At 41.4% G+C, this 13,577-nt stretch overlaps 1 protein-coding gene across 2 annotated transcripts in view; it reads left to right on the forward strand.

Moving 5' to 3' along the window:
• The first annotated feature begins 1,209 nt into the window (after positions 1–1,209).
• LRP8 (LDL receptor related protein 8) overlaps positions 1,210–13,577 on the forward strand; it is a 227,893-nt gene continuing 215,525 nt past the window's right edge. For both annotated transcript variants that reach the window (XM_048496745.1, XM_048496746.1), the window contains exons 1-2: positions 1,210–1,365; positions 2,339–2,458. In XM_048496745.1, coding sequence (XP_048352702.1) covers positions 1,248–1,365; positions 2,339–2,458 — 238 coding nt within the window. In that variant the 5' untranslated portion in view covers positions 1,210–1,247. The remainder of the gene's footprint in view (positions 1,366–2,338; positions 2,459–13,577) is intronic.

The following is a 13,577-nucleotide window of genomic DNA, read 5'->3' on the forward strand; positions in this document are numbered from 1 at the left end:
TGCCATAGCCAGTGGCCATCATTCCAGTCCAAGGGCTATCATTCCAATCCCAGATTAGATTTTCTGGTTCCAGGGACTGTCACTGTGGGGGCTGTACAATTGAAGCCCTAGAACACTGATTCCAGTCCTAGAGACTGTCATTCCACTCTGGGGGCTATCATTCCAATCCTTGGTCAGTTTGTCCCAGAGAACATTTCCACTCTGGGGGATGTCATTTGAGACCCAGAACACTGATTCCAATCCCAGGGACCTTCACTGATCTATGGGGCTGGTCTCAGAAAACTTATGCAACTTCCAGGGATGGTCATTCCACTGTGGGGACTCATTCCATAAGAAACTTATGGGACTACTGGGCTGGTCTCATTCCACTGTGGTGCTCTCATTCTAGGCCCAGAGAAGGTTTTTTTTCAAATCCATTCCACATTTTCATTGCATCTGCAATGTAATGCATTTCAGTGGAGCCCATGCAAATCAACTGGCATTCCTGGCTCCTATTATATCGGAAGGGCCTTCAGGCTTATCACTTTGTTCCCAGTGGGGCATGATAGCATCGCTATCATTCCTTTTCATACATCCCAAAGCTGGGCATAAAGCTACCCTTCAACCTTGGGATTTTCTTCAAGAAGAGACTCACCAAAGCCGGTACGTATTCACAAAGTTCAGGAGTTATTCATTTTAAAAACATGATTTAAAATCTCTCTTAGTAGTTAGAGATGCGGTTGAATAATTAGGATAGAATAATTAGCATTAGATTGGGAAGGTCACTTAGCACCAGGCTTGCAGTATAGCAAAGCGACACAACGAATTCCATAAATAAACAATACAGACATGCATTCCAAGTGGAAATGGTTCTTCTGAGTCTGGGGCAGTCCATTTACGCCTTCACTCTGCTACGGCCTTCGGAGAACGATCAGTTTCCTTCCTATAAAATAGGAATGATCTGTTCTACCTCCAGGGTTCATTCTGCAAGCAAGCCGGGAAAGCCCACACTTCAACTCACTCCGTGCTATTCAAACCATGTGCAGCAACAGAGAACTGCAACCGCCAGTTAAACCCACGGGGAAGAGGGTGATTATGTAGGTTTGGCCCCACCTTGCCCGGCCACGTGGTCTGGCGTCTCGGCAGCCGACAGGCGGGCATGCCCAGGTCTGGCTTGCTCGGCGAAATCCCGCCCAGTGGGGAGCGTCACTCACCCGGGTTGAAATGCTGTTCCTGCTCGGCTGCCAAAGGAAGAGAGCCGGGGCTGCATGCAACCCGCCGCACAGGGACCGCGAAGCAGTCGAGCAGGGAGCGCGATGTGTCGGCCAGCTCTGACCAGGCTGCTGCTTTTTCATCTGCTCCTGATCAAGCCGCACATCGCCAAAGGTGGGTCCGGAGCGCTGGGGAGGAGGAGGACCGGCGGCCGCCTCGGCTCCGAGCCACTGAGCAAGTGCGAGCCACGCGTTAGATGCTGCTTAGCTGCTCCGACTCCTGCTGCTCGCTCGGGCCGTCCCTCCGCCGGGGGTGGGTGTTTGGGGGGAGATACCGGCTCAAGCTGTTCATGCCTTTGTCCCTGGTGGGGGCCGAGCCTCTTAGCTGCATGCTGTGAGGCTGATCTGCCGATATAAAGGTCAGGGTGCAGATGGCTTCTGGGTATATCTTTAAGGCAACAGAACCAGCATATCCTCCAGAACCGATCCTTCACCTTTTGGAGCAGATCGCTCCTGAGCGAAAAACCCACAGGTGCCATTTGCGACCTGCCTTTTTATTGCTTCTCTTGTCTGCCCACCCTTGTCTCGTTTCAATGCCGAATGTCAGCCCGAAGATTTAGAGAAACAAATCAATTGTATTTATTGGGAGGCGGCGGGAGTTCTACATGGTGGCTCCCATCGCCCTTTAAAAAACAGTGCTGAGGTGTGAATGATAGTGTTAGAGACGAAAGGGAGAAAAAGCCAAGACGCTCTGCAGGCATCTTTTCCGGGAGTCTGTCTTGGCTTGCAATGAGCCTTTGTTGTCATCCTGCTTCCTCGCTTTCCTTCGGTCCCCGGGCATGATTGCTGCTGCCTCCCTCACATCGGGCGGGGTGGGTGGTGCGGGTAGAGCGGGCCTTGCCAGTGGAGATGTCTTTCCTCCCTGCTCGTTATCAGGGGTCTTTGTGCGCCTTTGCTGCTTCTCGAAGAAGGGGGGATGTGGCCTAGAGCGTTCCGAGCTTACTTGCTGTCTGAAAGCGGATTCCGAGAGGAAGGGCTGAGAAGAGTCGTGGTGTTGGGGGGGAGGGGGGGGGTCTGTTTTGCTCGGCTTTTCGTGCCCCTGTTGCTAAGACCATGGATCCTGAGTCTGTCTCCCCTGCCAATTGTAGGCTCCCCCAAGGAGTGCGAAGAGGACCAATTCCAGTGCAGGAACGAGCGCTGCATCCCTTCCATTTGGAAATGCGACGAGGATGACGACTGTTCGGATAATAGCGACGAGGAAGATTGCCGTGAGTATTCGGGCCATTTCCGCCCCTTTCCGCCCCGTGTCGCAAGCAGGCCGGCAACCTGATGGCCTTGCAGCAGGAGAGAATGTCGGCGCTTTGGTCTGCTTGATGGGGCGGGGGTGAGACGCCTAGCCACGTTGAGCCTGCTTGTTATCCTCACGTTACTTTGATAGGAAGAGGGGGTTGGGGGAAAGATGCTGTGCGTGCGCCGTGCGGGACCTATATCACTCGATGATTTTTCCGTGGTGCTGGAAGGGGTGGTTTAAGTTTATATACTGGAAAAACGTGGCTGTTTGCGTTCAAAGGGGAAGGTTAGCAGCACGCACTTCTTGGGATCTAAGCCTTGATCCAATCCAGCTTGTCTTAAGAAAGGAGCTTATTTATCTACTGGATTGTTTTCCTTTTGCAAAAATGGCCCGACACGACAAATGGTGTTTCAGAGTTCCACCGTACAGCTCGAAGATGCCCTTTTCTTCCAGTTTATGAATGAAAGTGCGTCTTTTGCCGGCGACTTCTTGATTGGCTGCTGGGGAACCGCCAGATAGGTCACATGGTACTGATTCTCTTCCCAGGAAGACGGGAGGGGCCAAGAAAGAGTGCTGAAGCCACCTTTGGCCGGCCTGCCTTCCTCGGCTTCTTGAAGACCACGCCTCCTGCCCTTGGGGGGCGGGGTTGCTTTGACCGTCTAAATTTACTCAGAACAGTTTATTATTGCACTGGCATGATGGATCCTTTAGGGCCAGCAATGGTTAAGCTCTTTACCAGCAGATGCCAAGCCAGGTGATTATTCATTCTGGTGATTCATTTTAAGCACAATTAACGGGAAGGGAAAGTTCCCACCATGCAAAAAATACCTTTAAAATATGGGAAGTGGTTTTAAAAAGAAAGAGTTATTTCCTCAATTACTCAAACTGATGTTGAGATAATGAGGCATTAATTTCTGACTGTCCTAATACTGAGGTATTTTATGTAATCTTCAGTCTCTGGAATAAAATTAGGTTGTAGGAATTATGTGTGCAAGTTAAGTTTTAGGAATTATGTTTTCGAAAGTTCAGAATGTTGCCTGTTTATTCATTGCTCTTCTAGTGCAACAAGTGCAAATGGAACTACTGGTCCAAGTAGACATTCTCAGCTGCAATAATGTCTGATAGTTGATGAGATAATGATGTTATGTAAGCTTGAGGAACTGTTGATTCAAGCTAAGGATTCCAAAGGAACTGGTGGGTGACAGCATACCCTGGAAATAAATTATATGTGTAGCTTAAAAAAATTCTATTTAGCAACAAGAGAGAAACCCAACATTAAAAAAGCAGTACTGTCTGTTAGAATTGTTTAAGCCCTAGTTCTTACAAAGAGAGAATAAGATGATTAAACTTGTGTCCTGATTGTCCCACTTCCCAACAGCCAACCCCCACCCTTCTAGGGATATAGAATATAGATTTGATTTTATGTTCACCTTTATCTAACTTGGAACTGTTCTATGTAGAGAGTTATTTTTCTCATTCTACCATGTGAACCCTCAGCTGCATTCTGAAGTAATACTGTCTAGCCTCAAGTTTTTCACTTTGTTGGTTATTAGAACATGGCCTAAGAAGTAATTGTGTATTTGACATGATACAGTCCTCATATGGGAATTTGCCCCATCTCTTCATGTGTGGGAGCCTGTGAGAGAACTCCAAAATGTCTTGCACATCTGACAAAATTTATTTTCAAATCTCCAAAAAGAAAATGCTTGGTGTGTAATTCAAATTATATTGGCATAAAAGTATAGGTCTGTTGGAGACTAGCTTTGTGCTGTTCAGATTTAGTGTGAATGCTTAGTTCTTTCAGACAAAATCATTTTCCATTTGTTAAAGCTCTTATTATATTTTTCTGGTTGGTTTTTTTTAAAGTCCTGAATAAAATGAGTTCACTCCATGTCTCTTGGGAGGATTTTCATGCAGCCTCTTTGATCATAGAGTCGGACAGGGTATAATGACTATTTGTGTCATCATAATGTTTTACTCATAGATAAAAAAGCAGAGTACTCCCCCCCACACACACACCTGTAGTTCTGGTAAGGTCATTATTAGTAGTGCTTAATAACTATTTTTGAATAAAAATTAAGAGTTTATTTACTAGGACTTCGCCAGTTATGGGATTAAAACATACATATTTCCTTACAAATTAATCTTCAAGAGCTGATCTTTTGAGTTTGGCAGTGAAACTTACTTTTTTTCTATTCTGAAAAGACATCCCTGCTTTCCCAGAGTGAATGTGTTTGAAACTTTTGTTTGAAAGAACTTGTTGCTTTTACCATTGTGTGGAGATAACAGAGTTCTCTGGTTATCTTTTGATTCTGCAAGGCAAGGTTAGTTGGTACTACAAGTTACAGTGAAGAAAATGTTAATTACCTTGGGCTACTTTAAAGTTTATAGCATTTGTACAACTAATTAAGTGTAACTCACAAATATGATTATACCCTACATTTTAGCTTTTAAAATATGAACTGTTAATTTATTGTATTTAGCTTCAGCTGCAGAAATATGTATTTGTCTGAATTAAGATAATCTTATAAAATAAATTGGGCCTTCTGGATGTGAGTGTATATACTCCCAAGCTACAAAAGGACAAAGTTCCATTTTTAATAGCATGAGTATTGATGTTTAGTTTGTTCTGAGGAGGAAAAACACCATTGGGCACTTGGCAGTACTTAACGATGCTTCTTGAAAGCTTTCTTTGAACAGACAGTTGCTGCTGTTGTGGTTCTGCTTCTTGGCTGACTTGGTGCTTGTTTTGAGAGAAGAAATGTTGGATTTAAGGGTATTCTTTCAGCAGCCACTCACCCTTGGACAGCCTTTGGTTAGGATATTTTGCTTCTTTTGCCATGCTTATAGTTGTGATAGGAGTCAACATGCTGCTTCTACTACATTTGGGAATGTAATAGAATATGAAGCAAAACATTAATGGGTAATTCTTAGTAGTAAATGGGCAGTAAAATGGGTAGGGTTCTTAGTAGTAGTAGATTTCAGTTGGTGTAATAAACTATGAAGATGTTCTGTATTCGGTTGGCATGATGTAATGGGGATTTCCTGGTTGGGTCTTTCACCAATTTTTCCTGCTGCAGTGTTGCTTCTTCCTTAAAAAAAAAGGGGGGGGGGAATAACAAAGCCAACATCTGCTAAACAGATTAGCACAATTGCTTTCAATTGTGGCATAGCTGACTTGAAAGACTAGTTTGCTTAGTATAATGGTTAACCTTGCCCAGAATGCTAACAGTGGCTGTCTAAGTAAAGGTTAAGTAAGATTACTGTCTTTTGGTTCAAAAGGTACAGAAGGAAGAATGTTGGAGAAAAGTCTTCCAAGGTACTATAGCATGATAGCATTTACCTTCTGAAATTTCTCAGTCAGTCACTCTGAATCTGGTGATCCTAGCACAGGATGCACAAGTCTAGTTCACCAAACTTGAGCTAGGCCAGGGGTAGGGAACCTGCGGCGCTCCAGATGTTCAGGAACTACAATTCCCATCAGCCCCTACCAGCATGGCCAATTGGCCAATTGACAGAGGCTGATGGGAATTGTAGTTCCTGAACATCTGGAGAGCCGCAGGTTCCCTACCCCTGAGCTAGGCAGTGTAGATGAAGTTGATAATGTTGACCTAATTTGTGAACAGACAGTCAGTCTGGGACTCCTGGGCTAACATCTTTTTCAATACTGTTTATTAATTCTACCATCTACTTCAGACACAATTGAATGGCTTGGACAGGTTTGGTCAGGACAAGCATAAGTGTCCGTTCTCCAATGTCTTTTTTAAACAGTGAATTATTGGCAGTTTTCATCCATCAGAAACGACCATTTCTTCAGCAATCCATGTAGGCTGGACTGAAACTCCAAGTGCCTTATATTTATATTAGCTGAGAGATTTATCTGTAGTAAAGAAGTGCATGTCCTTGATTAATAACTGTATGCAAAATATTCATACTGTAGAATACACATTTTCCCTTGGTGTTGTAGATTACCAGGCTATGTGGAGACTGAGTTCTTTGAGATAAGACACCTATTGCCCTGTTTCTCTGACCTTGGCACCACTTAGAACAGATAAAATAATATGATGAAATGGTAAATCTGGAGCAAATTATTTTCATTTGAGTTGTAAAAGTTGCTAAATGTCAGAGGAATGAACTTGTGGAGGAATTCTGAAACCATTCAGATCTGAACTTCTGAAGGATATTGTGCAAATCTTTCTAATATTTTAGCTCTGGCCTATTGGGACAAGAAATATTTGCCTTATTTATAGGATTTTAAGTTTTGAGATTATGGTGGAATATCAAATAACACTAACTTGTGATAATTGGGATAAATTTGAAATTTATATACCAATATAATTTTTATTTTGTTAGAAAAATTCTAGAAATATATAATAGTAATCATTCATCAGTGTTTTTTAAAACCTATTTTGGATTATTAGAATGTATACAAATAGTAGCCATTATTAGTAACTTTTTAAATTTTTATATTCTATTATATGTATAATTTTGTTTCCTCTTTCAGTCTTTAGAACTGATTGTAACTATGATTTGATTCCATTTTTCTTTCCTATTAGTTCATTCTTATCTGTAATTTTTTAAAAAACAAAATTAAATTACAAATCTGACCCCTTTAAGATCAGACTCATCCTCACCTAGGGATAAAGTGTCTTCCCTTTCCGTGCAGAATTTCAACCTCTTCATCAGTGATTGGTTTCTGCTTTTCTCTCCATTTTCCCAGTCCAATGCTGAAGCTCGGAGGGTGCCTGAGGAAATGTAGGCCTATAGGGAAATTAGCAATAAGACCTGAGTCCTGTGAGTGAGGAAAAGGCTGTCTTGAAGCTTGGAGGTTGCTACACTCTTCAGCCTCAGGCCCAAATATTGTTACACTCAGAATATATCTTGCCTCTTTATTGTAAAAGCATTTGAGGCAACATAACATTCAACTAAAATGATATAAAAAGCTGTTAAGTAATACATTGAGAACTGAAACACACATAAGACAACATAATAAACAATAATTTTAAATCCAGAAACTTAGTCACTACCAAAAGCTTGTAATGAAGATGTTTGGCAAATGTATCTAGAAAAGGAAAATTTTCTTCTGGGGTTCCACTTCAGAAGAGACCCTGTCTCCATTTTAGTTGAATTTTATGTTGCCTCAAATTCTTTTACAATAAAGAGGCAAGCTACACATGTCTAATATAAATGTTGCAATATCTCATATTCTGAGTGTAACAATATTTGGGCCTGAGACTGAAGAGTGTAGCAACTCCAAGCTTCAAGACAGCCTTTTACTCACTCATACCTGGCAAACAAGGCTTGTCCAATTTGTTGTTTAGCTCCAGTTGCCAGGTATTTGCCACTGGCATCAATGGAAAGTCTTGGTCAGAAGATAATCTTTTGAGTGCTTGGCCTAGGTAATAAACACTGTTTATTATTGTGACACATGGGTGTTTACATTTAACAGTTGAAAAGGAATGGTTCTTTTTTGAGCATCAGCAAGGTTCTCATTACCACCTGTCATGTTCCAGTGGTAGTAACATGCAAAAGCAGCAGCTGTTAAATTGCCTTAACTGATGGAGATGTAAAATAACTGTTCTAAGTCCATGTTTGACCAGATGTAAACAAATATTGTGCAGTAGTACAAGTCTGATGGCATTGCTTCTTGAACAGTCATTGGCTTGTTAAGACATGGTAGTGGAAAAATTCACAAAGAGGGATAATGGCAAACACAGTGATATAAAGTGGAAAATAGAGGCACTTAGAACGTATGTTAACTCAGGAAGATTCCAGCTAGTCCATCATGTTTTCTTTTGTGCTGTGTCCTACTTTTGTGCAAATAAGGGAGTCTCTTATTTGATGTTACTGGGTGGAAACTATTCAGCTGGGTATCTTTTTTTCTTTTATTTAAAAAAAAATGAAGCCAGCAGAGACTACTTTTCATTATAAAGGCTAAAATTGTCAAAATGTGTACTTCTCCGGTAGCTTCATCTGATAAATCAGATACTCCCAGAAAATGAGCTGCATAGTTTTGGGTTGGGTTTGTGGGTATCTCTGTGAGTCACATACAGTGCAATCCTATACAGTATTATTGCTGCCCGTTGAAACTGGTGGCCTTGGACTTGAGTAACTTTATTGCACTGGCTTGGAGTACTCTGTTGCCTGGTTGATTTGGAGGTCAATATCGTCTACTGTGCGGTGGTTGTACTTAGCCACATTGGAAGGGTTGTAGAAGTGAGGGGTAAATCTGAGGCTAGGGAAGTACAAAGCAAATACCTAGTCAGAACATTCTGTCAGTTTATCAGATAGAATTTGCACCAGGATTATTGCACAGACCTGTAGTCATGGTGGGACAGAAGGGAATCATGCCATTGTTTGCTTGATGTGTTTTGTGTTCACTTAGGCCCAATTACGCCCAAAGTCTTTGCTGCATAGTGGAGATCAGTGTTCGCCACAGCAAGATTTCTTGTACAGATGTATTTTCTGGAGCCCCATTTTCACTTTGTACTTTCTTTGTGGCAAGCGAAACCACTTACAGCATGATTTAAATCTTGTTTCACTGCCAGAACAGGTCAGATTTGCCAGTGAGCACAGCTTTACCCCAGACTTCATCCCTCCACCCACGGTCAACCTTCCCACACCTTTGCACGCCTTCCCCCTCACTCCCCCTTCTATGTTGCCAGCTCCTTCCTGCTTCTCCAAAGGCTCCTATCAATGTATTGATATTATGATAACATAATTGGCATCCACTATACACCCCCCGTGCTCCATTAGAGGTACTCACCTACTCTGCTGGCAGCTGCTTCCCTCCTCACTTTCCCCTCCTCTCCTGCAGCAGGGTAAGGCTCTGCAGCCCAGGAGTCTGGGCTCCAGTTGCCAGCTTGAAAGAGAGCATATTGAACACTAGACCCCTGTACTCCCTGGCAGCCTGGTCTCTGGCAGCTGTCATCCACATCTGGACAAGTTGACTTCTTTTTCCTTGGCAGGATGAGCAGTGCTCTTCTGAGAGGCAAAGATGCCCAGGGAAAGGGGACACGGGCCAGAGCACCGCCCCACCCCCCATTAGGGCTTCTGCAAACTGCAAAAATGAAAGGAAGAGGCTGAAATCCTATCCCACATGCAAGCAGACAGGCCTTTATTTTAAAACAAGCTTCCTGTTGTGATGAGCTCTGTGCCTTTAAGGCTGTTGATGGGCGGAGTTAAGAGAACTGGGAGCAGGTGTTGTTCTCAGAGCAGGTGTTGTCCCTGGGCACCATTTCCCCTCGATATGCCTCTGTGTTTTTCCTTTATCTCTTTAATTTAGGACAAAAGGCAGACTGGCTTTCTTTTTAATAAATCTATCCCCCTCCCACTTTTAGTGCCTTTATTAAGGATGTTGGCAGAAGTGCAGCAGGCCAGTTGGCATGAGCTTTGGGGGCCAATTTAATCCCCAGTTCTACTCCAGATTGTCTGTAGAATTTTCTAGGATAGTAGGGAAAAACTGTTATCTTGTTAAATCACACTAGTTACCAGTATTTATTTATTGACATTTTTTATTTTTATTGATTTCCTAACAACTTATAGGAAAATATTTTTATCTGTCAAAAACCTCTCCATTGTGAATATTACCAGTCTAAATCATCATGTTCAAAGATTTTTGTGTTTTTTAAATAAAAAATCTAGTATAAAAAGAGTTTAATCATAATTAGGATCAATTAAAGGTCCCAACCTTTCCTTGGCCTAGTGGAATTCTGATCTTATATTTTTTGAAAAACTAGTGCAAGGCTAACAGATTCCCCTCTTGAACAAAATGTTTTACCTATTTTACTTTATCAGCCTTGGCTTTGTTTTTAAATCTCTTGTGACTGATGTGGCTCTTTTATTTCTCCTTGCTAGTGGAATTCTAAAAACCTCTGCTTTACCTAGAAATAGTTTAAGCTTTTGTTCAAAAACATAATGTCAGTTTGTTGACACTAACTTACAAATGAAGAATCAGCATGTATAACGCAATAATGTACGCAGCATGCATCTTGAGAAATATTCTGTGCCACTGAAAGCCAAACTACATGTTACATATTCCATGAACATGCAGCCTCACTCTAACCCCGCCCTGGCCATTTTGGCTGCCTTGCCCCCATGTCATGTTTGCAAGCAAAATTGGGCCCTTGTAGACTTTTAAGGTGACTTTTCCCACAGCCTCTTTGTGGCTTCTGGAAGAGTGAGTTGGGTCTGGGTTCCCTGGATCTTACTTGTACAACTTTTTCCCTCAAACTGGAAGGAATTATTTAAATAAAAAAGTAGTCCAGACAGGTTGATAGTGTGCAGATGGTTGAAATAAGATGTTACTGGAAAGGGACCAGTTTGTATGTTTTCAGTATACAAATGTGTCTTTGCAGCAGTCTTGTGAGGTAGCTTGTCCCTGCTTTACAAAATAGATTTCAAGCCAGTTAGCAAGTCTGTAGCTGGGAGTGGGGGGGTGGGGTGGGGGGTGTTTAACACATTTCTAAATCCAAGAAGAATTCTCAAACAAGTTAAAAACTAAGGGAATTCTCATATTGTCAGTTTTCAGAGATTTATCATTCTAAACTAGAAATGTAGATGAGACTAGCTATTGTAGTCTATAGTGATTTCTTCAACCATCTTCTACATTGCTTGGTTACCTCCCCAACCCAGTTATTGCGGTTTGGCAGGGTCAGCTAATTGTTTCTGTGTGAATATCCATCTGTTGAGCTAGTACATCTGTTTCTGAAAAAACCTGTGTGCCTTTTAAATGAACTTCGACTGCCAGACTTTATCTCGATGAATGGCCACAGACCTGGGATGAGGCTCATGAAAGCTACCTTATGAAGGTGTCAAAGGAAGTTTTTACTGAGATTGTAGTGTTCATTACAGACATTCCACAGTAAGTGACTTCTGCTTTTATCTCAAACTTTCCCTCTTTTTTGGTAGCATTTCCTGCATTGGAGTAGAGTGATCAGGAGATTGTAGTTTTTCATCGGGAAAACGGGGAAATGCTGTCCTTCATGGAAGAAGATGGGATTACAACCCTTCATTTACTAACAACTGCATTTGTTTAGTTTCACACACAAATGCACTTTTTAAAAAACAGTCCAGAACTTTACTTGTAACTCACTTGAAGACTTGCTTTGGTGTTTGCTTAAACATTGCAAATGGTGGTATGTTTGAATTGATATCATATTGTCCATGGCCTACAGAGTTATTTATGCTGTTTATCCTCTGGCAGCAATATCTGATGCTGGCTTTTGGGAAGATTCCCAATTTTACGCCACATATTCAGGAAGGTATATAAAATAGTGAGTTTGATTTAAAAAAACCTCATTTCATCTTGGCTTCATAAATATTCATACCAATTCAAATGCAGCAATGAAAGAATTTTGATATAATTAATGCACACTTCTTTCCCTTTTATGATTTTTTAAAAATTAAAATGACAATAATTTGATGTTTTAGAAATAATAAAAGGGGAGTCACAGCTTAGAAATGTGGATCTATGAAATGAATTCTTTAGGTGAGGGCATTTCTTATCGGTTCCAGATGAGTGTGAATTGCTGCATGGAAGTTCTGTTCTTACAGGAACTGCATGAATCCAGAATACAAACCTTCACACATTATATAACATATGTATTTTACTACATTTATTCTTAATGTCTCCAACCTTGCTTTGAAACTGAAAATTTGAACTCTAACATGGATTCTAACAATTTACTAAAATCAGAATAAATTCTTGAGCTGAGAGGTCTTCATGCAGTTCAAATTCCACTACCGGGAATTTTTCTTTGTGTCCTTACTTGGTGGCATATTGCTCAACCTCCATTTTGCAATTACAGCACTCATGAGAAGTAAGATGGGCAGGTGGGCACAGGTGTGTTTTCTCCATGGTGGCCTTTATGATATTTCACTCCTTTTTAGTCAAATTCACATTTAAAAGCCTATTATATACAATAAGAAATTGTAATTTGTAAGCAATAAGTTTTATTCTGACTATGTTCTGTTAAAATTGTACTTGCATCATTCCATGCGATTACTTGTGGTGGAAAGTGTCCTCAAGTTGCAGCCGACCTATGTTGTCCCTGTCGAGTTTTCAGACAAAGGGTGAACAGAGGTGGCTTTCCATTGCCTGCTTCTGCATAACAACCCTGGACTTCCTTTGTGACCTCCAAGTACTAACCAGGACTGACTTTGCTTCGCTTCTGAGATCTGACAAGTTTGGGCTAGCCATATATTCTTAGAAGTTAGTATTAATAAATATTTTGTGTCAGCTATCTGCCAGTTATCGAAATATTTCAGTTCTTGTGAATGCATGAGACAAGCAGCAATCAAAGCAGATGTTCAAAGTCCAGAACCTAAGGTATGTGCCTAATCCATTAACTTGTTAGATATTGAAACTTAATTGGAGCAGAATAGATGTTGTATTTAGCTTTTACCTATAGGATTGTTGTGTGAATTGGATCATAGACTTTCACCACCCTAAAAGCACATACAGACTATGTGTATGTGTTTTTAAAAACAGGCATAGAATGCTTTTTTCATGGAAAATTCATCCCTTTCAGTATGTTTCCTGATTTTTTCCCCTGTCCCTCTGTCTGGCTGATGTGTTTGTTGGACATGCCCTCCACTACCATAGTTAGAATTTTCCGGTGCAGTACCTGGCAAAGTAATGCTGGCAGAGCAAGCAAGGTCTTTGATGGTTTGGTAGTTCTTTGTTGCTCTGGAAGACAACAATATTACAGGTTCTGTTCAGATTTTTATCTGCCAAGTCTGTGTCTGTCTCTGTACCAGCTGCCAGCCAGTATGATAACACTAGGATTAGTTACTGTTAAAAAAAATTGGCCTCACTGGACCAATTCTTTCCAGATATGACACCACTGAGGATGCCCTAAGGGTTAGTCAAATGCAAGAAACTTGGATCTAGCAAAGGAGAAAAATAAGACTGTTCCAGAGGGCAGTTAGAAGGCAAAGCAGAGCAAGGTGCAAGTTTTGGAGTTCGTTCAGCTCTTCTAGATCCCTACTCATTTTGCAAATTGCTTCTCAGGGGATCTAATCCAAAATACAATCCGAAATTCAATTCAAACGTATAACAGATAAGTAATTACATTCTTCCTTCAAAATTTAAA

This window comes from Sphaerodactylus townsendi, linkage group LG05 (genome assembly GCF_021028975.2).
Source record: "Sphaerodactylus townsendi isolate TG3544 linkage group LG05, MPM_Stown_v2.3, whole genome shotgun sequence".
In the NCBI taxonomy this organism is placed as follows: Eukaryota; Metazoa; Chordata; class Lepidosauria; order Squamata; family Sphaerodactylidae; genus Sphaerodactylus; species Sphaerodactylus townsendi.